General features: G+C 36.3%; 1 protein-coding gene across 1 annotated transcript in view; it reads left to right on the top strand.

The window, feature by feature from the left end:
• The window catches only part of RAB11FIP2 (RAB11 family interacting protein 2), a gene marked incomplete at both ends in the record, with an annotated part of 28505 nt that extends 4235 nt beyond the window's left edge, over window positions 1-24270 (top strand). The window contains 4 exons of the mRNA XM_080348058.1: window positions 7109-7551; window positions 8243-8705; window positions 20461-20506; window positions 24043-24270. Coding sequence (XP_080204184.1) covers window positions 7109-7551; window positions 8243-8705; window positions 20461-20506; window positions 24043-24270 — 1180 coding nt within the window. The remainder of the gene's footprint in view (window positions 1-7108; window positions 7552-8242; window positions 8706-20460; window positions 20507-24042) is intronic.
• Window positions 24271-24738: the final 468 nt, after the last annotated feature.

The following is a 24738-nucleotide window of genomic DNA, read 5'->3' as shown; positions in this document are numbered from 1 at the left end:
ATCTTGGATTTCTGACATGGTTTTATTTTTTGCAGTAAAATCCTGTGTTTTTTATTTTTAAATTCATCCTGAGAAATACATGACATTTTTTTGTCTGCTGTTGCAGAAAAAATATGCCTCTTTTGCTCTTGTAGTTTAAATGTAAATGAATGTGTTGTATTAAAGCACATATACGTTTTTGTAATCATTTCAATTCTGTTATAGTTGCCTTAATGCTGCTGATGATCTGACTGCGAAACATCAAAACAAATTTTTGAATGATGATGGAATTAAAAATATTCAGTTACTGGCATGTCTTAATTTACTGAAGTATTTTTTCAGTAGTTTTTCTTAACAACTGTGCTTATTTATTTATTATTAATTTATTTTCTTGTGTGCTAAATGAACACGGCCATAGAAGAACAAATTTCTTTTAGCTTTCACCATGATGTTACTTATTCTTGTTACTTTGTCCTTGTTACTCTCTAATTCCACACTATTTATTGTCCATTTCTTTATTAGCTTTTCCGGAGAGCTGATTTTATTATACGTTCAGCTGATTTAAGATACAACACTTGTCCAGAATGTTATAAATTTGACCAGGGCGGGTGATTGTAGAGTTTTTATTTCTTAGGGAAATTTTGTTGGAGGAGGTATTTTTTTATTTGTGACTTATACCCTTTCTCCTTGGTTTCTTTAATACCTCAACACCCCTCCAATTGCAGCAGTGCTGTACAAAATGTTTACTTGAGAATAGTCCTGTGAAGGAATCTTGGCCTGATCTGAGATGCTTCTCCTCTATTTACATCGATCCTATAAAATAGTCTAAAACAGCTTCTCAGCAACAAACAGAATTAAGGATTGACCGCGATCAGTGTGTTGTACACACTTATTCCTTAGTGCTGCTGAGCTTCCTGGAAATTGTGGGTCTTCCTCCAAATGAAGGTGAATTCCTTCTTGGCAGCCTCTCGCTTGTGCAGGGACAAGCAAGAGACAGATGCTCGAGTTGGTACCTTCAAATACAATGTGAATTAGGAACAAGCAAACAACTAGTAAACAGATAGTCTATATCATGGGCTCAGTGCTTGTTAATGAACAGTGCCTTTTTAAAAATAATTCTATGAAACAACACTTTATAGCTATTACTTGCTATTTTTGAGTCTTAAATTTTGTTTAAACCAGAAAACTGCATTTTAGATTATTTTACATGATTAAATAGTAGTGGAAGCGGCAGGCTGGAACAGAAATTATCAAAATGTTGTGGTTGAAGTAAGAGACAAAACTTGTTCCACTCCAGTCAAAAGTGGGAAGAGGAATAACTCAGAAATTTGTTAAAGGCACAGAAATCATGAGCCTGGAGGATCCTTACAGGTTTGTGTTGCTGCTTTCATGGTCCACTCAGTAAATGTAATAAAAAAGAAAGAAAATTAGTAGTGAGGAACAGAAGAGAAAGATGTTTATGGGGAAAACAAAAAGTTGTGCCCAGTTGTAGCTTTATGGGAACATAGCAATATTTTCAAATTATCTAGTAATATTCCCAGCATTTACACTTTGACAACAAATGCAAGCACATCCTCTAAATAAGTCATAATTCTGAGTCAGTCTGAGTGCCATCTGGATTGAAATATTTCTCTGTTTTCTGTGTATACATCCATGCTTGTACACACAGTTAACTGGCCTTACTTCTCTTACCTTCAGTTATTTTGTTTCTAAGATAAAAGTTTTCACACATAGTTTTTAGCCAAAACAATAAGTGAACTAAGACCACGTTAATTACTTTGATTCCAGTTGATGTTAGTTAAACCCTTAGGAAGAGTGTTGTGATGTGTCAGTTCCCACGTGTTTTGCGGTGTTACATGTCCCTCTGTAATATTTATTTTTAAACTCTACTTTGTATATCTCATTTCAGTTGGCTTCCAGAAAGTAATAGTATTCCTCTTTGCAAATGTCATCACTTATTTTAATAAATAATCTGTTTTCTTCTGCATTTCTCTTCTTATACAATGTAGACTATGGTCAGCCCCTTGCCTTAGTTTTCCTACTTATTGACTTGAAGGGCAGTCTCTTGATACGGTGTCTGAGTGATTTATCACAAAACATACTTCTGCATTTTTCAAAGTGCATTTGCTGCTAATGAAAATTTTAGTTCTGGGCTTTGGATGTTGTTTTTTATCCATTACCTGTGGACATTTGTGTTAGTGGAATTTCATGAAGCACATTTCTTCAGCGTGTCCAGCTTGAACATAGTAATCTGAGATGAAAAGTACTTCTCTTCCCTGACAGCTGATGGGCATGTTCTGTCAGTGTGATTTTGGTAGTTTTAGGAGGTAGGAAATTCTCCCCATCCTTGTGTAGCAGATTGAAGCTGCTTAGCTGATTTTTCTTGTAAAATCAAGGTTAGAAGCCTTGTGGATGCTGTGATGATTTTGCGGCTTTTTGCACGATTCCTTCAGTAATTCATGAATTGAAACCAAGATTTTGCAAAAGTCTTTGGGTCCAATCTAATGATTTCATCAAAGCAAAATCAGATCAGTTCAGTAGATATTTGCGGGTAGGGTGAAGGCAGAGCGGTGTATTTGAGAAGCAGCGAAATGAGTGAGGAAATTCTTCTAGTAATTTCCATCTTCTGCACCGACAAGAAGATGGAGTCAGAAGGTCATCTGTCATGCACAGGTTTAATGCGCCAGCTAGAAGACATCTGATTCATGTTGAAATTAGTAGACAAGTATCCCAGTGGTTTTGGAGGGCATTAAAGTTTTAAGTATATGATTAAAATGTAATTAAAATTACATAGTGGTATTTCTTACTCATACTATTTTTCTTACCCATACTGTCAACCTGGCCTGCTCACTCTTACATGGTGAGCAGAACAGGTTGAGGGATGCTGAGGCTTAGAACTGTCGAATTCCATGGCAGATTTGGAGCATAAGACATCACAACATCAGGTTCCTGCAATTAGGAGAAATGAGATATTGTTTTCAAAATATTTATTGAATGCAGGATGAAGGGTGCAATGAGAATAGTCTAGAGGAGCTAAAGTGAGTTGGAAAACCACATTCATGGGAAGAAAATGAAATCAGGAAAAGAAGAGGAGAACAGGTGAAGAAATTGTGTTGGAAATATGTTTGTGGATCACTAGCTGTTTAGATGGAATAGGCAGGCCAGAATTTTGTAACTTGCTCATTAATAGTAATTTTGTTTTCTCCTTCACTCTTCCTGTCTACTTTTTTTTAAGGTAAAGTGTTCAATATTGCTGGTAGTGTGCAATTTACTTTAATAGTGTGCAAAAGATGGTTACTGTCTTTCAGAGAAATAAAGGAGTTTGCTAATTGTAGGTATGGCCAAAGCTGAGTAGTCTGCTCATGGTTAGACAATAGCCGTGTTTCTTTAAACTGAGGTTTAGTTTTTCAGGGCTGACTGGGCAGCAGGATTTTTCAGCCTTGAATGTTGATGCTCTGTTTACGTGTTCCAAAAAATTGTGAGCATACAGAGTGGCAATTTATATAATACTTACAAAATAAAAACTATCAGAAACCTGTGCAAGACAGGTGAAGCCCGTTAGCGCACTCAAAAACAGATGAGAAAAAGAAGCAAGGGTTGTTCTGATGGAAACCATAGGGTAAAAGTCGAAATTAGAGGGTGTACGGAGGACGTTGTCCTACAGAACATTTGAAGGTGAGAGCAAGAAGCATGAATGTGATTCGGAAGGCAATGGCACTTCCTTTGAAGTTGGGAAAATTTGCCAGACTTTGTACAAGGTCTGTTTAAATAAGGACTGTCTGCAAGACTGGATGTAATATTTGGTATTAAATAAAAGGGCATCTGCTCTCATAAAAGCCACCCTGTTTTGTTCGTGTATGTTATTGGCTATTTTCCTACTTTGTACAGGCTTTCTATAGAATAAGCTCATGGCAGCCTGACAAATGGAGCATTTATTGTGGCTAAAAGTACTGTAAACAAAACCAAAATAGCAAGTTTTATTGGCTTTTATAATACATTACAATTTTTTAAATTGGCAGCGGTATAGTGGAATTTAGTATTTTAGGACCCAAATGTTGTTATCTGAAAACAGTGGACTTCATTTTCCAATTCTTTTTTCTATTATATACAGCGCTGTTTTTTTCTATTTGTTGCTCACGCCCATGTGTTGTAGAAACAGATTCTAATAAGAAACATTTACAGAGCCAGTTGCTCATTCACGTGCAGCTCCACACAAATGCATTGCCTGTATTTGTTCTCATCTGTTAAAAAAAAAAAAAGTAATTATTTGCCTTTGAATTTGAAGAAAATCATTATTTGAGTCTGCTTCTCATATTGTCTTGTTATGAGCTGAAGCATATGGAACCTTCATTATGACTAAAACAAGATAAACTCTCCAAGGTAACAAAGAAACCTCCTTGAAATGCCTACGAAAATTAAATATCCGTGTTTTATACAAAGATTTGATCCAGCAATCATTATTCAAATAGGAATTCCACTGAAGTCCAGAGGAATTTTGCTGGGGTAAAGAGTTGATGGTTAAATATTGTTGGAACCAGTAGTAAGGCTGGGCCTGGTCCCAGCAGGCCCTGTCCCTTCATGGCTGTGGTACCTTCCTGTGGCAAGGCGAGTTTCTTTGTTTTCCCAGCTGAACTTATTATTAGTATGAATTTCTTCAAACTCTACCTTGAAAACTAATGTCCAGGCTGCAAAAGTAATGAGGATTAGTTGCGTGCTGGAGTTCTCCTTCAGAGCTGGCGAATGTCAAAGTAGTGTGTGGAGATATGCCATTAGGAGAGTGCTGGTAGTGGCACAGGGTGGTTGTTGATTCATGATAAAAATATTAATAATTGAGTTAAGCTTTAAAAGAAAATACTTTCTTTATATTGTGCTACAAGTCTGCAAGCATCATATATCAGTTATTTTTTTTTTTGCTGATTCCTAAGTATGATAGAAACATGAAAATTTAGCAGTTTTATCAGAAATAGAGTATTAATGTTTGAGACCTGTGAGGGGAGGGAAAGAGGGAGAAGAAGAATATATTTTATTACAGCGCAGGCTGAGCCATTAAATTTCAGTGTCAAAACCAGAGATCCTCTGCCTATTAACCCTCTTAAAACACTCATAAGCCTTATTTATATTTATGTTTATGTTAGTATCTAAGGAATCATAAGGACTTTCTCAGTTTCAGGGAGTGTTTTGGCTTGGAGGTTTTTTTCTGCACAGGCAAGATCTGTCAGGTTGAGATTTATAAGCAAGGGCTTGCTCATTATGGCTATGTATTCTTATTTTTTTTGGAGAATATATGAACACGTTTTATTTTAAAGAAAGTAGGCTATCTTATCTTCCAGGATTTGTGATGTATCACAAAAAGAGATTTACTCATAGTTCTGTTGTGTGTGTTTTCTGTAATGACTCTATAGATGAATTAAAGAGTTTCTGGAATCAGTTACCAAGAAGTGAAACATTATTAACTACAAGGAAAAATGATCCATCTTCTTCAGGCACATAACGTATTTCAGGTTTTGTGTTTCATTTAAAATACATAAATGGAATTACAGCAGAACAAAAACTGTGCTGCTAAAGGTTTAATTGTCCTCCTACCAGTTTGAACTTCTGGATCTACTGGTCTGGATTCATGTTGTCCAAGACAGAGAAGGTCTTATATTTCTCCATTATTCTGGTTTAGTAAAAAACATCTTGGACATCACAAACCAACAAAAAAAGTTACAATACTCTTTATCCTTTTGGTATTTCTTTGGCAGATCACTTTTACAAATACAGGGTGTTTCAAGAAGGTGGACCCAATTTCAAAGTAATTTCAATTTGAAATTGGGTCCATCTTTTTGAAACACCCTGTATTTTCTTGGCTCAAAAAATAGTACCCCTGCCTGAAAATTTGATTTCAGCTGTCACCTTCGGAAATATTTATGAAATCTGAAAGGAAATGGAGGGTTATTTTTCTCCTTTCCTGACCTTGTTTGCCGTATTTGGCAGTATTGAATAATGTATGTGCATCTGTGCTGATAAGCAATTTCATTTCTTAGTCTCCAGTTCAAAAGTTACTTCGTGGTGATAATACACTGTTGTGTTAGCACGTTGTATTACCGCGCATTTCTCCTGACAGTGGCTTTAGAGCAATTCTTTGGAGCTGGTGAATCTGAAATATGCCCTTGTGCCCTTTTTGAAATGGGAAAAGGCTGTTGGTGATGGATGTGGGGAAGTATTTGTCTCTTGGTCATTTGTTCAGGTGAAGCCATAGAAGGGAGATTGAGCAGTAATTCTGCAGATGCTTCCATGGGACAGCAGAGCAAAATAGGGAATGAATAAGACGCTTCGATAATCATAAAGCCTTTTTTGGACCTGGCAAGGAAGGACACTTGGCGTTTTGAAACAGATGATCACAGCTTCGATCTCTTTTCAATGAGTGGGGGTTTATGTCATGGTTCCAGAGGCTGTGGAGGTGTTTCTGAAGTTAGCCGTCCCTTCTTCTGCAGGTCACCGGTAGGACTGTTAGATACACCTACACGTTCTGCCACTGATGCTTGTGGAGTCAACAGCAGGAGGGGTTGCAGTTGCAGAACCAAAATGATAATTGACTATTCAGGGGTCTCAGATATTTCTGTGATAGTGCAGTTGACACAAATCGTAAGCAGTGGTTAGAAGGAGAGGGCATAGAGGAAAAATGTTTGCTAGCATATAAGCCTGAGCATAATCAAAGGAGAAAAAGTTAGTAGATGAATTATTTGCTGCGTAGTATACATTCAGGTAATATAAATCACTGCTTGGAAAGTAAAATATCTTCTTTTAAATAGCAAAATAAAATACATTCATATTTATAGTTAACATTAGATACAAATTCTCCTTTGTAAGCAGATAGGAACCCATTAACTTCGATGAAGTTTTAGTGAGCACCATGGAATCGACTTTGATTCTTGAAACAGGTGAAGAGTGCAGAGAGCTTATTGCTTAGTTAATTTTCTCTTCAAAAGCAAGTACAGACAAAAAAGTTTATCAATACATGAGTGTATCAACTTTTGGTATAGAATTTGGTTTAAATATTTTATGTTACATGAGCCAAGTACATTAACCAACTAACCAAAGTTTAGCCTCCAGAAAACACAACTGACTTTTTTTTTCCTCCTTTAAGGTGGTTTCGCCTGGAGTCCAGACAAGGAAAGAGAACTAAAGATAGAGGAGAAATAAAGGTCAATATTCAGTTTATGAGGAATAACATGACAGCAAGTATGTTTGATTTGTCAATGAAGGACAAAACGAAATCCCCTTTTGCTAAACTAAAAGACAAAATGAAGGGTCGAAAAAATGACGGGACGTTTTCGGATACATCCTCTGCAATCATCCCAAGTACTCACATACCTGATGCAAACATGGAGGTATGTAGTGGTGAAGTACAAATGAAATCAAAACCAAAAAAGCCTTTCCTTTTGGGGCCTCAGCGGTTGTCCTCGGCTCATTCGATGTCAGATTTAACGGGACCGCACGTCTCCTCAGAAAAAGTGAAGTCCAGCACAGTTGGCTACCCTTATCTTTTCAGGCGTCAGCTGGAATCTTTTGGTTCGGTTGATGAAGGCGGTAAGTAAAACTCACGACCATTATCATGACAGTTCGCTGCCATTGGAGCATTCAAGGGTCTGTTTCTTTAGGTTATGAAGCAATTTAAAGGCCAAAAAGTTAAGAATTATCGCAGGCCTGGTTTCTTTTTTACACTTCCATTCGTTGATGGTAACTCATAAGCACTGTTTCTGAGCATAAGAAATAGCTCATATTAATCATAATTTATGATAATTTAGCATTTTTCTGATATCCTCATTTGAGTGTCTTATAGAAGCATTGCATTCTAGAAGGAGCTATAGGCAAAACAACATCTTGTAAAAAAAAATGCTGTTTAAAAAGTTGAAAACTATCACCAAAGCTTTAAACCAGATTTATACAAAAAACTGAAAACACTTTGCGTTGTTCAAAGTTATTGTTCAGCAACAGACTAGTGTTGCTTTCTGGAATGGCACGCTAGTCACAGCTGTTTTCTTTGTAGAACTTAGTTTTCACACAGTTTGCTGTAGTGTCTATCCATAAACATTTCTGAATCGCAAAGTCAAGGCCACAGCTGTTCAGTTTTTTAAAAAATACCTTCGTTAATCAGCGATGTTTTGAACTGAGACTTAATTGCAAAGCTTCTAGACCTGAGGTAAAATGGGTTCTCTGCCTGCCATAAAATATGAAATAGTATCTCGTTGATAACATACTAATGACAGATTGTTTGCAGGGAGTCTAAAATCTCCACACAGAAGGACATTAAGTGTTGATACTTCCAAACTGAACCAGCTTGACAGCACAGGTGATGAAACTGCACTTGAAGCCCAAAATGACCCATTTACCAATGTGAGTGCTTCGTTACCCCAAAAATTTGCTACGTTGCCAAGACAAAAGAACCCGTTTGAAGAAAGCCCAGCAACATGGGATCAAAACATAAGTCTGTTCTCCAGACCTGTCGACATCAGAAAAGAAATTAGAAAAGAGAAAAAAGAGAAAGTTAGTCTTTTTGAAAGAGTGACTGGAAAAAAAGATAGCAAGAGGTCAGATAAACTCAGCAATGGGGGATCAGAGAGTTCGACTGACTTGAAATCGCCGAGTGCGTTTGGTGAAACTCATCAGGAGAGTTTTGATTGTGAATCGACTAATCCGTTTGTGACGAACTTCAAGCCTACAAGCACGTTGCCATCTTCAAGGTAGGTTTTTGCTGTGCTTTGATCTGATATCTTGAACATGTTATATAATTGAAAATGTGAAGTTTGGAGGAACACAGTCTGTGTGCTTTATATACATTTATATCATTGCTTATCTGTTTCTAAGTAAAAGTTATGAACTTCTTATATAGTTTGATCTTTTCTCACTTCATTTTGAAGTTACATTTATATTACTAATATGTACTGTGAATGCTCTTGGGTACTTGTATTTGTGGAGCACCTTGTTCTTGCTTCAGAATGGGTTCTTCCCAAAAGTCTTCTGCTTTCACTGAACACTCATTGCTAATTATTATGCTGCCCTAAGTCAGGGTTTTAGAGAGAAAAGTTTCAACTCTAAGGGAAAGATGAAACAGAATAAATAAAAGGGTGGAGAAAATGGGAGTAATGAAAACAACAGATGTCACCGTTTGGGAAGAAAATAGATTTAGATTCTATACATTGGAGCACAAGAATTAAAACCCATTCTGTTTCTAAATGGGAACACTCACATGGGCACTTATCATGCTTGGATTTGTTTGGCTCACTAGAGCTTTGCTCAGTTCTGATGTGTTTAAGTTGTTGCACAAGGCAGCAGTTTATGTGGTAAGCAGAGCGAATTAAGTTACTGGTCTCTCTCTTTCTCTCTCTCTCCACATATACATCCTCCCCATATACTGTTCCCAGTAGGTAAACATTTAAGCAAATAATTATTTAATGTATATTGATTTGCATTCTTATTTTTTTCCGTGTATTAATAAAAGAAATTAACAATACTTTTTTTTTTTTTCAAGATACTGATTAATTTCTATTCAATGACTTAAATTTGGTAGTAATTAAATTAAAAAATTGAAACTTCTCCGAAACGTCTCCAAACTGGAATTTTAAGGTTGTAAAGCAAATGACTGTTTCGAATGAAAGGCATGATTCTAACAAATTTGCCTTTTCCCTGTCTATTAAATCCTTAATTAATAACACAGTAATATTTTTTTTAAAGGTAATTTGTTTCTTGTTATCTTGTTCTTTAAGATTTTGGAACAGATTGATTGCATTGTATCCCAGCTCAGATTTACTCGTAGGTTAGAATGCATGCACTCCTGATTTAAACTTATAATCATTTTCCCAACAAAACTAATCATGGATATGAATTAGATAAATGAACTGAAATGGAACTGCTGTAGAAAAGTTTGGTTGCTAGAAGCTCATACAGACATCAATGAATTATCTTCTTAGTGTCTTCTACAAGTCAACTCAGTTCCTAGTGTCTTAAATAACATGTTTACAGACAGAGCCTTAGATTATTATTTATTTAATAAAGGATTTCTCTAGATTAGAGTAAGGTTAGGATGTGGCTTGGTTTGTCAGAAGTTAAACTTCCATTTAAATAAGCTCCTTTAAAGAGAAGCAATTTAAATAACAATTAAAATTACATAGCATTTAATTTTTTTTAAATGAAAAAATGTATTCAGGCAGATGGTAGATACAAGTAGTGAAATCTTTTGAAGTTCTTGAATGCAGCAGATCTTGATAAATATAAATCTTTAACGGTAATCACGATGGACTTTTTTTCTCTTTATTTTGTAATTAAAAAGCTCATCACAGTGCCCATTCAGAAGGGCTCTCGTTATTTGTTCCCCCTCTTTATATGAGTCTCTTTTACTAGTTCTTGACTTTTATGTAAACATAAACTTTTGATAAGGCAAATAGATATTCTGTTATTTTCAAAAAGCCCAAAATAGTAAACATTCTGATTTTTTTTTTCTATAAGACAGCTGTTTATGGAATAATATCTAGCATGCAATAATTTAAATTAGAAGCTCTAGGTTTTTATGTGGTCCAGTATTATGTCCTGTGAGAACCTTTTAGAATAACGTCACTTTCTTTCAAATGGGTATTGTACAATGCTTTTCTTTTGAAGTGAAAACTAATACAAAATGTGCATATTTAATAAGTTTACAGTTTAAGTTTACCTTTTATCTGCAGAGGATTTGTTGAATAGAATCCGTTTTTAATTTTTTGAACCAGTAACACTGTGAAGAAAGAACTGTATAAAACTGTGGGCACAGAATGTTTGAGGTTGGGTAACAAATTCCGTACGCAGGGAATTTAGACGTTGAGTTGCTTTTTATTCACTCAACATGCTATTAAGCTCTTTTGGATGTTTCTGCAAGTAAAGCAGGCAGCATCGTTTTATTAAGGTGTGTCTGAAATCCATGTTCTGCTGTGGATGAGGAGTTTGCTTTGCAGGTGGATCTCCCAATTAAGCCCCACTTAGCTAAGCCTTGCTTTGAGTGACGGAACAGTCTGGGATGTGTGAACTGGATTCCTGTCTGAGGAAACTCAACTGGAAGATGTATTCCAGGGCTTCCAGTCCGTGGGACCGGGCTGGAGATTGTGCAATGTGGAAGAAAAGAATATAAACCCCACGGCAACCCTCTTCCCTCACCCTCCAAAGAAAATGACCAAACCAAACTCCATATGCAGAGTGCCAAGGTCAGGTTCTCAGCACTGGTGAAGCCATGTCTGTAAAGGTAGTGGGAGTCTGTTCAGTGACTTAGAGCTTTGAGTCAGGCTCAAGTCTATCCTAATTACTCGTGTTTGGTGAATTTGACTCATGGGCAGGTCAGCAGCTCGTGACCGCATTGCTCGCTGCCGGCTGAACAGCCCTTCACCCATCCAGGCGTTAAGAGCGAACTGGCTGTATGCATACCCTGTCACTAATTACTCCTATTTACTAATTAAAAGAATGAAGATAAATACATCTTCCACGTGTTTCTCGGTTGCTGGTACAGAAAATGAAGTGGTTCAGCAATAGCTATGAGATTTTTTTTTTCCTAAAAGCAAGAAGTACACCTGGTTTATTTGATATTTCTTATTTATTTTTATTACTATTATTTATTATTGTTATTTCAAGAAGGTTTAAGAAGTATTTGGGAGAAGCAAACCAAAACTTGCCTGGTTTGTATATAGTACTACTTGCCAGGAAATCACAAAATGGGGACCCCAAATTTCTACTAATCTCAGCTCTGGCAAAGGTTGTTCAGTGGCTTTGACTAAATCACTTAGTCTCCGTGCTCCTGATCTGCAATATGGGGATGATATTTTATTGCCTCTTACAAATGCTGAGTGGATAAATCAGTATTTTTAAAGGATTTTATAGAGACAGTATTACATAAGTGTTAAGATTGGGGGTTTTTATTATATAGACACTTATGAGCTGATTTCTTGACAATTTCAAAATGCTGCAGTTTTATAGTGAAACAAAAACCACTGCTTTTGTAAATATTACAAAGTTCATAAGTTTCGAGGATTTATATCATACTGCCAATGAAGAATTTTTAAGCGCACAATATATCTAGTGTTTGTAACCAGCATTTACCAGCAAAACCAATAGTTTTGTCTCTGTGCTTCTTAATCCACTGCTTTGAAACTTTTACCTAATAGCATCTTAAAATGCATTTATTCTCACAATTAGTGCTGCTGTCATGGCTCTTGAGGTTAATTTGCTGTCAGGAGCCACGTAGATTTTGTATTGAGCACAGTTAAAAAAACTGAGGGTACTCCTGGTAAGCAACGATTATTTTGTGCTATGACCAAACCTTGTGCATCATTTCTCTGAATTGTTTGTGTTTAGGAAAATGCACTACAGTAGGTTAATAAACTGATGTGAAAATTTCTCAATTTACACTACTTGACAAGTGCTAAAAGAAAAGCATCTTTAATTTTAATGTGTTATTAGGACCTTTTTAGAGAGATTGTACAAGTTATTAACAAGGTCCTCTGAGACAGGAGACGGGTAATTAACAAGACCTACAGAAAGAGAGTTTGAGTAATTAACAGGATCTTCGGCACTGGACACAGGGAAACAAATAGTCCAATACTTAAAGCTGACAGGTTGTTACTGATCAAATTCCAGATCTGGGAAACTGAACTGATGGGTGTTTGGGAGTCTTCTAAGAAACATTATGTATACTATATGTATATATATACGCACAATGTAAGTGTGTGTCTTTTAAAGTAGCACTTCCATGACCGAAGTATTGTTAAATTTAGAGAAAAGGGAATAGAGCTTGTGCCTGCGTAATGGTTATACTTTATCTCAAGTTCTTGCAATAAATATGTTACATTCTAAGCACTATGCAGGATGGAATAAAGAAAGAAAGAAACATGTATCTTACTAGGATGCAGTGTAATAATTATGAATAATGCTCATTTTATAACGTCAGTTATTGGTCAATAGGAGCATAAAATACAAGAATATTAATTTTTTCTGTGTTCTTTTACTTGCAACTCAAAAATACCCCCAAAAACAAAACAAAAAAGCCTCCACACCACCCAAAACCCCTTAAACTAATTTCTTGGATATTTTCACTTTTTCTGTCATTATTTTGTTCAGCGTCTCTCCCCAATAGTGTCATCACTTGTGGCTGTTAGAGCTGCCTCACTCTCCAATGTTGCCTGTTCCAAACAAATCAATATCTGCAGTTTCATCTTTCCCCATGGATGGCACGTTTGAAATAAGCAATGTCTCTACATTTTGATACGACCATTACTAGATTTGGGCAGGAAAATAAAGACATGAGCCGCAATGAAAACGTGAGGCTCTCGAGAACCATGATGTGTTCAGATCACATTAAAGCGTTAAATCCAAAGAACAGCTGATGTCTTTTACATTTCAGCAAATGTTACAATTTTGTATGTGTGCTGGTCGATTAGTTAGAGAAGCGATTGCAAAGTCATAGTGTAAGTCGGTGACTTTGTAGGTTACTGCCTGTCAGTTGAGCTGTTAGCAGAGCAGGTACCTGGCTCTAGTCAACTGCAGTTGTCAAGTAAAATCTGTTCACTTACACCTCAGTGAAGGTAAGTTATTAGTGCAATAACTTGAACATCAGCAAAGATAAATGTCTATTAAATGTTTTCACTCTCGTCTGTTACATACGATGTGCCGGAGACACATTTACTGGCCACGGGGTCCATTGGAATGGATCCCAGAAGTCGCCTGATCAGAGCAGAATGGCTGTGTAGTTCTGTACCAGCAGAATGGCTGTGTAGTTCTGTACCAGCAGGTCATCCTTTTCCAGTACACAATACAACTCACTATTTGTAATCTTCATATACCTTGTTCAGAAATGTAGAACTCTAACAAGTTTATTACTGTGCTTGCTAGAGTAATAAAGTCTGTTGCAACATTTTAACGTATATTTCTCTGTTAGTCAAAAAATGACATCCGGTGAACTACGCTATTTTCAGAATTCTGTTTCCTCAGTCAGTGTTAGCATGTGTTATTTTAACAGCATCCTCCTGCCTTGCTTTCCTTGAAATGAAAGGCTTTTTTCAGTTTCATACTGAAATTAGACTGCACTTATCTCTAATCAACTATTATCTATAGTCTAGGTAGAATATTGATAGACTATGGCAGTGCGTTAATTATACTGTAGACTGTTAATAGTTTTAATTTAGGGGGGTGAAGGTGTCAATAGAGTATTATTTCAACAGAAAACATACATTACAGGTATATGAGAGGTAAAGAGAAACTACAGAACAAGCAGAAGTCACGCAAGGTTGTCTGTCCTGCCAGAACTGTTATCATCTGATTTAGAAAGATCAGTGCATGTGATGAGAGAACAATGAGATATTTGCAAAGCTACTAAAAAGCAAGAGTCACAGAGCATTTGGGACATTAAGAGCGTGGGTTGGAGCAATCGATTCTTAGAGAGATGTTGTAGAAATGTATAGTATTAATAGACTCCTCACCAGCAATCACTTATTCCTAATTAGCTGTCTGGTTTAGGAACTTTGTTTTGAAAGTTCGTCCTGCTGGCTACATGACAAGGTGTTTTTCAAGCTTTTGTTGTCTGTTGGTGCACATTAGGGTGTGTGAAAACTCTTCTGAGTGGCTGCACGAGGCATATTATCTGTCCCAAGGAGGAACGCACTGCCTGTTCTATTTTCTTTTAAAAAAATAATTAAATAGTATCTTTATTAATAAATGCTGAAGCTATGTAAAATTGATGAACTATTTTTTCCTGTTTCATTATAAAGAATTAAGAATTAATACTATTTTTTTAAAGCATTCAAAATGGTTCTGGAAGTTTCTGTATAAAATTTTACTTTAGGGTTGTTGGGTTTTTTGGTTGCCTTATAGATCTCTACCAGTAGAGTCTTCTAGTGGATGTGCTGGTCCAACTTCTAGTATAACAGTTCTTTTGGGTTTTTTTTAAGAATAAAACTTTGTTGTTTTGTTAACCATAGCACAACTACCTAGGAAAACAGGGAATATTTAGATGCTTAAAAATATTAACTTTTTATGCAAAACTGTTGGTGTTTGTTTCCAGAAACTTAAATTGAAATTCAGTTGAGTTCCCTGCATGAAATCATTTTTGATTATAGAATGCCATGCAAATCCTGAATAATAATGAATTTGTATGAGTAACATGTCCAGTGGTGTGCAAGTACAAGTGCCATTCTTTTCAGATAGTTCTATTTTGGAAGGAGAAGGCCAGCATACCCTGTGTGCCTCTGCTTCCCTGGATGGGACTCCAGCAGTACCAGATACCTCAGAACTGGTCACCAGCCTATTTGGGATCCAAATTAATGTCTGTTTTCAAAATGAAGTTGTTTATACATAACGCCCACATTTTGTTAAATTCTTTGAGCTGTTTAAACTGAAAGTTTCTGTGCTTCCATATAGTTACATTTTCATGTACCTACTGCGCTAAATTGGAAATATATGTGAGCCAAAAGGGAAGAGGCTGTGTCCTTGAAGTGCAAATTGTTCATAACCATTTTGAGCACCGTATCCTGAGACTGTAACTTGTTTTATCTTGTGGAACCTTCTGCCATCTTTAAAGGGCTGCACAGAAAGTACCTGTATACTCGTGAACAGACCATTTCCAGAGGAGTCTGTGTAAAGAATATATAGCTTGAGAACAAATGATTTGCAAGAAAAGTGAGTCTGACATTGAAAGTTTTGGTCCAGTTTCTTAACTCTTGGCATGAGACTTTATAGTAATATTAACAAAATGGAGCAGTAACAACAAAACCTGATACTCTTTTTGTGTCCTCCTGGGGTTACACAGACTCCAGAAGGCCTTGGAGCATGGCTTGAGAGCAGGACAATTTATATAGTGAAGCGTCTTAAGTGATCTTCCCCAGAATCTGATTGGGAAATGAATGGTAATATGCTTACTCCATTCTTGTTCAGCTGCCAGACGTGACAGTCATTCCTTCTCAGAATATAAAGTGATGTCTGCATTGCCAGGCACAGCAGGCTACTAACGTTCTATGGAAAGCAAAGTTTCTGAATTTCATTAACTGGATCTGATTTCATTAATTTCTTTTGTTTTTTTCTAGTACATTGGTACTAACTTATACTGCATCCTAATATTTCAAGGTTTTGATACGTGTTGTGAGAATCCAAAAATGTGCAAGCAATGTAATAAGAATCAGTCCAAAGACCAAGAAGTAGGAATAGGAGTAATATTTCAACTCTAATGGAAAAAGAACATGGTAGAGCTTTGCTAATAACTTGTACATAGGTGTTCCATATTAATGGAAAAAAACTGAAAGCTCACACCAAGCACGTAGGTATTATGGTTATTTTACAAGATGTCAGGCTAACAAAGAAGATTTCAGTACTTTGAATAGTAAAGATTAATGTAAATGTGGTACTTTTAGTTTCTAATAGTATAGAGTACAATGATCATATAACTAATACGAGTAGCTAAAAGTAAGTAAAAAAGCTCTTGCTCCTTAAGAAAATAGGCTTTCCATACAGCATAATTTAGGAGTCTGATTCCCATTCATTATGTTGTCAGAGTAAATGGCTCAGGCACTAAAATGTTTAAATCAGTTATAGGAAAGATTTTTTAAACATTGTTTTAATCTCTAGGCATTTAGAAGCTAAATATTTAAGCAGCCACTAGACCTAATGTTTCAATTTTTAACTACCATTAAACATCAAAGGCAAAATTACAAACTCCACTCATAAACTTGAGCTTGTGATACATCCTAAATTCAACTCGGCTGTGTTGAAGTCTCTATACAAACTGCAAATAATCAGCACACAATGTATTTAGGTGCCTCATAAAAGGTAGACGTTATGAAAAAATAAGTTTCATGTAGTTCTAATGAAATGTATTTAAATAGGGGAAAATAACAAAGGGTAAAAAGCAGGCTTGTTATGATTATGAAGTAGTCGTCCAAACACTGAGCAGTATCAGCATTATACTATGTCTGTCTCCATTATTAGTGTATTCGGTTTTCATTTCTCATCTCTTTTTCTCCCCCCAGCAACATGGAAATAAGGAAATGTTCTTATCTCAGATGAGCTGGAATTTAAATTCAAGCTAATGAAACCCCAGAAATTCAAACTTTACTATTCAGTAAAAATGTCCATGTAAAGAAATTTTTGCGATAAAATATTGGATATGTATTTAAAATGATTTTAAAATATCTGCTGCAAAATAACTGGTAAGGAAACTGAATTGAATTCCCAGATGAGCGAAATGGGGGGACACAACTAATTGCTGTGCTAACTGAAGAAATATATTCTACCTACAGTGGGGTGGGGAGAATGTACAAGTTGGGTGACTTGCTTGGGCAGTGTCACCTGCATCATCCTGGTGCTGATGTGATTTACCTCCCTTTTACTGGTTCCTAACTTTCTTGAAGGTGATTGGAGTGAATAGTGAATGAAAGTTTATTAGTTGTGAGAGACAAACTGTCAAAAGTCATTATGGGACCCGAGATGTCACCTTGAGGCACATGAGGCTCCATAGTGGTGGAGCCGGGGGCTTCTCGCCATGTCTGGGTAAGTGGAAGAGGTAGCAAATGACTTGATTCCTTGAGATGATGAAGGACACAGAAGCAAGAAGGTAAATGAGCTCTTTTCAGTGAGTAAAAAGAGGAGCAGACAAGTTCATTTGTTCAGGTTGGAATGTATATCCAGTCAGGTGGTGTTAGACTCGGATATAACACCACCTGGGACTTGCACTGTGTGTTAATGACGATGAACCAGAGAAACCCGGTTTGACTTTAGTTTTCAGCGTGAGTTGGCAGAAAGTCCATTTGTTAGAACAGAAACATCTTTTTACTCATAAACTGAGCAAATTTATTTTGGGCATAATTGAGAAACAATGATTATAAAATCTCACAATGCCATTTTTTTTTATATAATCGCTGCTCACAGAAAAATGCACTGAAAGCTACAAGAAATTTTTGCCTAAGCTGTGAACATAGTTTTTTCACACTTCCATGGCAAAAATTCCCTCCAGTTTCTCAAACCCTGGGGAAAAAACAGAGATGGGCATCTGGGCTGTGATCCTAGAGGCGTGTTTTCCAACAGCTATGATGAGTAATCAAGTGAGATATTAACTTCAGGTGTGTAAAGTTAGGGATTAAATGTAAATTAAAAAATACACGCTCTCATGCATTTCTGTACACCATGCGTGCTGCTCCCCTAACTGTATGTATTCATAGTTTTACAGTATGTTTTATGGAGATATTACTTGGTCCTGGGACTGTGAATTATAAGTGGGACAATGGGAGCCTGTGTCTGCTCACACTCACCTCGGGCTGGCAGAAATCCCCACAGGGCTCAGCTCCCACCTTACTTAGCAGACAACCTGATTTAAAATGAATTTATATGCAGTCTCAGCACCTGTTCCTTCCTTGAGCAGCAGTATATTTTCCACATATCTCTTTAAAATAAGGGTATTCCTGGTGCTTGGGTTTTTATTGGGGGATATTGCTTAATAGTTTTTCATTTTATTTTTGTGAGTATATTTGAATTGTTTCACGTGGAATACACGGATGTGCTCTTTTGTAATTGCAGCTACAATGTTTGCAATGTTGCAGAAATGATGGCAGGTTTTTTTTAGCTAAAAAGATAAATTAGTCCGTATTGCCAGGGATTTGTATTTCTAATTTTCCAAGACCAGTTTTCATAGTCAGAAGTGCTTCTCTTTTAAGCTGCTGCTATGAAAGAGAGTCCCAGAACTTATTTCACAGAAACTATAAAGTCATTCAAGGCAATGAAAGATCTCGCTGCTTTAACCTTTCAGAAAGTCACTCAGTTGAGCAGTCAGGCCGTATTATTCTATATCTTGTCTAACATGAGGAAACAGTCCCAAAAGAAAGATATCCCAAATTAACGCCACACTTCCTTAAATAGAGACATTCTTGGTTTTCACCAAGCTAATTCGATCCAGTTCAGTTAACTCATTTTTTTTTTGTGCTGGGATCACAAAAGGCAGCCATGAATGAAGCGAGTTCATCATGTGTTTGACACATCAGTGTGAAACTCAAAGGCGGCCGTGAGGGAGGGTTCCTGCCTTTGGCTTTTCAGACAATACCCGGTGAAAGGGGCCCCTCATTCAAAACTGGGCTCCAGCAAACTGGGCAGGCTGCTGCGGATCACTGTTACAAACAGGTATAATGGGAATTAGCCAGAACTTGATTCATCAGACACCTCTTGAGTTCGAGTTGTGACTGTTGGTGTAATCCAATCTTTATCTAATACGCTCAGCCCAGCAGATGGTCCGCGGGACTTCTGTATGAGCAAAAGGCTGCCTGCTTTGGAAATAGAAAATAATGTGCAGAATCAAAAATATTAATGTAAAAAAAAAAAAGAAGAAAAGGTTTCTACACTTAATGTAGTATACATTTGTAAATAATGTCCCTTCCATTTTTATACCGTGAGATATATGGTGTATAAATTCAGATAACAAAGAGTGATGGACGGTCACATAATACATGTTTTGTACCGTAAGCTACCTTTAAAAATAAAAGAAGTAAACATTTTGGTAACTTTTAGCATTATTCTCAGTCAACAAACGCCACCCTTGACAGCCAGTACGTGCAGTCTCACTAAATAGTGGATTCAGTGATGTGAAAAGATGGTGTCTGCTGTGATGCTACCGAGTAAATGTTATTTGAGCTGTATCCAAATTCTGAATGCATTTTCAGAGAGTCAGTTTTCTCTCCAGACTGGCTGTACCAACTACATAAGAACGTAACAGCATTGATTTTTCGGGATATTTGCTAATAATTACGTCAAGTTGAGGGACCAGTGGAGCATTTCTGAGGCCTGACACTCTGACAGCGGCTACTTTTATCAATATCAACTGCACGTCTGCAGTGGAAGAAGGAAAAACACCTCAACAAAATCATGAAGTAGCTTTGCTTTCTGGATATGTGGGTTTGTAAAATAATAGATTATTGACTCAATTTTAAGTACGACGCAAATGTTGCTGATAGAAATGGCTTTTCAGCCCTCTCTTAAGCTGGTGATCCCACTGGAATTTGTAAAGGACCTTGTATTTCTAGCAGCTGCTGTGAAAGCTGGGAATAGATGTTAGTTTGTGGGGGTTTTGTTGTTCTTTAACAATCTCATTCCTGGAACATGTTTCCGGAATATTTAATTTCAAGTATCTCTTTTTGCTTAGAAGCTCAAGGTAAGTCTAGAGATAAGAGAGCACCTAGTGAAGCCCAATCCATAATATCCTTTATTGCATTTCTTATTTACTTACTCAAATTTTATGACAAAAAGAATACGAGAAATACAAAAAATTGTGAACAAAGAATAATGACAATTTTCATTAACTGTGAATATTTTCTTATTTTTCAACAAATCGAGAAAATAAATCATATTAAACATTTTATAGCTATGTACCTAATTCATTAGCGTCTTCTAGCAGCAGATGCTTTGGTCAGATAAATATGCACTTTTAATTTTTGTGGTTTTGTTTATTTCCTACAGTTTTAATACGAAACCTTCCGGCATTGAGGACCTCAGGAAAACAATGGTGAGTTACACAGTGGCATGGAAAGCCATTGGTACATGTCAGCCAAGTGATGCTTGACACAATATAAGCTATTATTCTTGTCTAACCTCTTACAAGGAAACATTGAGGGGTTTTTCTTTTGAGATATCCAGAAAATCTAATGAGAAAATTACGGGCTTAATATAAATTTGGAAATAAAGAAGAGCTTTGTGCTCAATGTGATGTAGAGAAAAAGGGGAAAATTAGATATTTGTACAGAAAATTAAGAAAATCCCTGTTGCTTTGGGGTATTTCAGATGATTCTAGAGAAGTGATAGTCAGGTGAGGAGTTCTGCATCAGGCAGGGATGTGTTGGTTGATCTAACAGGAGTTTCCTATCGCGACAGTCAAAAGGAAAGTGATGAGCAGATTCATGGCAGGATTGAGAACATAAATAAATTAACAGCCTCTCAGAAAACACTACAAATAGAAATACTAGAAGTTATGATTCAAAATATATTTTGACTCTAAAAGTACCTAGAATAAATCGTGTACTAAGAAAAGACAGAAAACCCCCACGTATTTCCTATGCAGTGTCTTTGTTTGAAGGAAAATGTGGTCTTGCTAGAATTTGTTCTGTGAATAGATGAGATCTTTAAAAGGGGGTTTGTTTTCAATCTTTAAAATATATAAAAAACAATTTCCACAAGCAAATATGACTTTGTACTGTTTGTTTTTTGCTGGTTTATGTAAATGACTTGTAATAACATTTGATGTTATTGTAAATGCCCAAGTTTTTATAATGTAAGTAACTGGTGGGAGATGTCAGAGTATATGAAGGCTGCCTTTGATCAGATAGTGAACTGAATTCTACCAGGCGGTTACTTAATCTCTGACAAAAAGCGACATCAAAAAATTGATTTAACTTAGCAGCTATTGTCTGTAATGTAACCATAATTACAGTTTCTATGTGCTTGCAAATGTACCACCGCAAATCGTGTAATTTATTGCTGGTAAAAGCATCGGTTTAATTCTTTTAAGAAATAAGATGTGAATTGTTTTATTTAAAGGATTTAAAGGTGATAAAAGAAATCCTTGATGATTTTTCTTTTGGAATACCAGCTATCCTAAATGTCAGTTGTGGGATTATGAGGTGGTGCACATTTAATACAAAATACAAATTAGGAGGAGGAGAAGCTATATCTCAGCGATAGTTTTGAATGAAACCATTTGAATATATTTTTTTAATATTCACGATTGCTTTCTAAGGTATTTGAAGTAATTTATTCTTAGGTTCTGCAGTAATAACCCTCACTGAGTTATTATATTTCTTCCTTGTGCATCACATTTAGTAATTATGTTTGTATGTCTTCTACTCTGGTGCCAACACCTGTCTCTGAAAGCAGCGTTTAAATGGGAGCAGTAGCCAGTTGAAAGGGCAGCGTGAGCTCTTTAAGGCCTAATTAAGAACTGAAGGGAAGATGAATAAGTAGGACAAAAGATGTGAAAGTAGCTTAGATGATATTCCCAGAGCAGAATTCCTCATTAGAACAATAAAGAGATGATCAGAGATTGCCAGGCCTTCATTTTATCTGACTGTGTTTCCTCTGGCTGTCAGCATGTACCCCAATAGGATTTTGTGGCTGAGACAATCATCCTTTGCATAGCTTATTGTTTAGAATCTTTTTTTCTTAATAATTCATTATAAGATTAATGTTTTGTATGAAAATTTTAGTAGCTGGTTATGTGAAGATATAATTGTTCCTTATACATGTAAGTATCACTTATTTGCTCAAACCGAACATTTAAAATCTCCAGAACTTTAATGATATTTATTTTTAAGTACTCACAACCTTTAACTAGAATTTTCTGTAATTAATGTGGCAGGTTATTCCCCCACAAAGATCCATATAGAGCATGCGTATGGCAAAACATCTTTAAAGTATACGTGCGACAAACAACTCTCCAGTAAACTTTATATAATAATTAAAGACATTCATTGGATCTTAATTCCTGTTCCTTTGCCATACCAGAAAAATAGGAAGACCCTATATTTTAGACATGGAATTGTTAATGTTGTCTTTTCCAACATGTACAAAAATTGAGTACCATAAACAGAAAATTTTACTTCTTTCTTGTAGAACAAAATGCGCTAATGATATAATGACCACAAAGTGAAGTTATTTTCGATGCTTGCTGGAAATCAATTACTAACCAATTTATAAATTTCATCACATCAGGCATTTTAATGAAGTGGGAGTTATTGATCACTTTCAATATTGTAACTTGATACTACAGTTTAAAATACTGGATACGTATACATAAACGTGACATTAAATATCTCAAATGTAGTGAGAAACCCTTAAAAGCACGTATTGTCAAGATCAACTCTTAGAATATAATTGATGGAGAGAGGCTTATTGATTTGCTGTATGTCAGCCTGTTTGCAGTGCCCCATCACTTCTAAATAGGTTTATTTGAAAACTTCAGCCACCTGCATATTTTAATGATTCATTGTGTGCCAATGTGTGAATACGGAGCTGTAGGAAAGAAAAGGAATGAAGCAGGAAAAGGAATGAGTTTGACTTTGTTCTGTGATGCGCTTCCTTCACCATTTTTAATGACAGGTTTCTACTGTAAGCAAGATATTTTGTGTTATTCTGCCTGTTAGAGGTGCAGGATTTGAGAGGTTAGATTATTTTACATAGAGTATCCGTATCTTTTTAATGTCTCCACTGCTGAATCAGCTAAAACTTACTGCTTTGCACGTTTAACAGCGTTAATACTTTTATAAACCAACTCTCACAATCTTTTTCTCCGTTGTACATCTCCAAATGTAATCTGGTTCGTTAAGGTCACAGCTAATTCTTCTTGACATAGAATAAGTTTATAGTGTTTTGAATGTTAAGGGGACTAATTTGTCCATGTCTGTTAATACCCACGCTTATTGAGTCATCGGAAATCATTACAGAAACAATTCTGGTTTACCTGTTGCTTCGTTCTAGGCCCCTCTTGCTTTAAAGCAAGCAAGCAAAATCTTTTAGTAGTACATCCCAAGTGCTCTGGTGCAAATAAGGTGCAGCCTTTAACATCACCTGAAATTTAAAATTGCAGATTTTATTATATGATTCAGAAGCCAAAGCCCAGAGAACCACTCCTGACTAAAAACAGAATATGAAAGACAGATGAGGGCTGATGTCATTGAAAGCTAAGTCAATGTTTTGCCATGGTATGCTCAGAAGGCAAGAGCTCAGGAAATTTACAGTAGGACTTGAATTCTCAGGGCTTTCTCTTGTTCTGCTATAATTAAAGTTACTACACAGTCAGTTTCCCAAAGCGAACCTGCTAACTGTTGTTGTGGTTACTGCTCATATGATCATTAACTGTGTATACATCTCTCTGAGAACTGTATTTTTTCTGAGATGACAGTGTGGGAAACTTATTTTAAACTGAGCACCCTGTCTCCAGTTGTCAAGAGTCTTTGCACATGAGAAACATGAAAAGTGATAGCCCATCAACTTGCTCAGAACACTGAACTATTTAATAACATCTGGTGGTTTTTTTGACCTTATCTGTAGGATGGAAATCCTTTCGACGCCGCTGCAGGATATCGTAACCTTACGTACGAAGAGGTTTTGCAGGAGCTGGTGAAGCATAAAGAGCAACTTAAGAAGAAGGACACTCATATTCGGGAGCTTGAGGATTACATTGATAATCTTCTTGTACGAGTGATGGAAGAAACACCCAGTATTCTCAGAGTGCCATATGAACCTTCTCGAAAAGCTGGCAAGTTTTCCAAAAGTTAAGACACTGATGCTTGGTGGTGCTTCCTGCTGAATACATCAGTGGAAGGAATTCCCACTTTGACATTTTGACTTCTCTTCATTCCTTTTCTCCTAAGAAATTCCAGGAATCGAGGGAGAACAGGACTATGTTGTGGGGGTATTTTTGTTTGTTTTTTACTCCAAACACTAGCAGAGACTGCCAAAAGTAGTATTCTGTTAGATTACCTAAATATTTTTCTTTTCTTTTTGAAAACACCTTTAGGTACAGAATACTTACGGTAGAGTAAATAATACACATTAAATATGTCCATGCAGTTTATATAATAGCTTAGTGTTCACCATGTGGCAGTTTCAGCTGGGAAGCCTGTGCCGTTATGAATGTTTTCTTGAATGATTATTGGTATTATGCGAACATATCAATTCTGATACTACAGCATGCCATCGAGAACACTGTTTTCGAGCCAGTGCAGTACGCTTTACTAGACCTAA

The sequence above is a fragment of the Nesoenas mayeri genome, assembly GCF_963082525.1.
Source record: "Nesoenas mayeri genome assembly, chromosome: 7".
Taxonomy (NCBI): domain Eukaryota; kingdom Metazoa; phylum Chordata; class Aves; order Columbiformes; family Columbidae; genus Nesoenas; species Nesoenas mayeri.
This window is presented reverse-complemented; position numbering and strand designations above follow the sequence as displayed.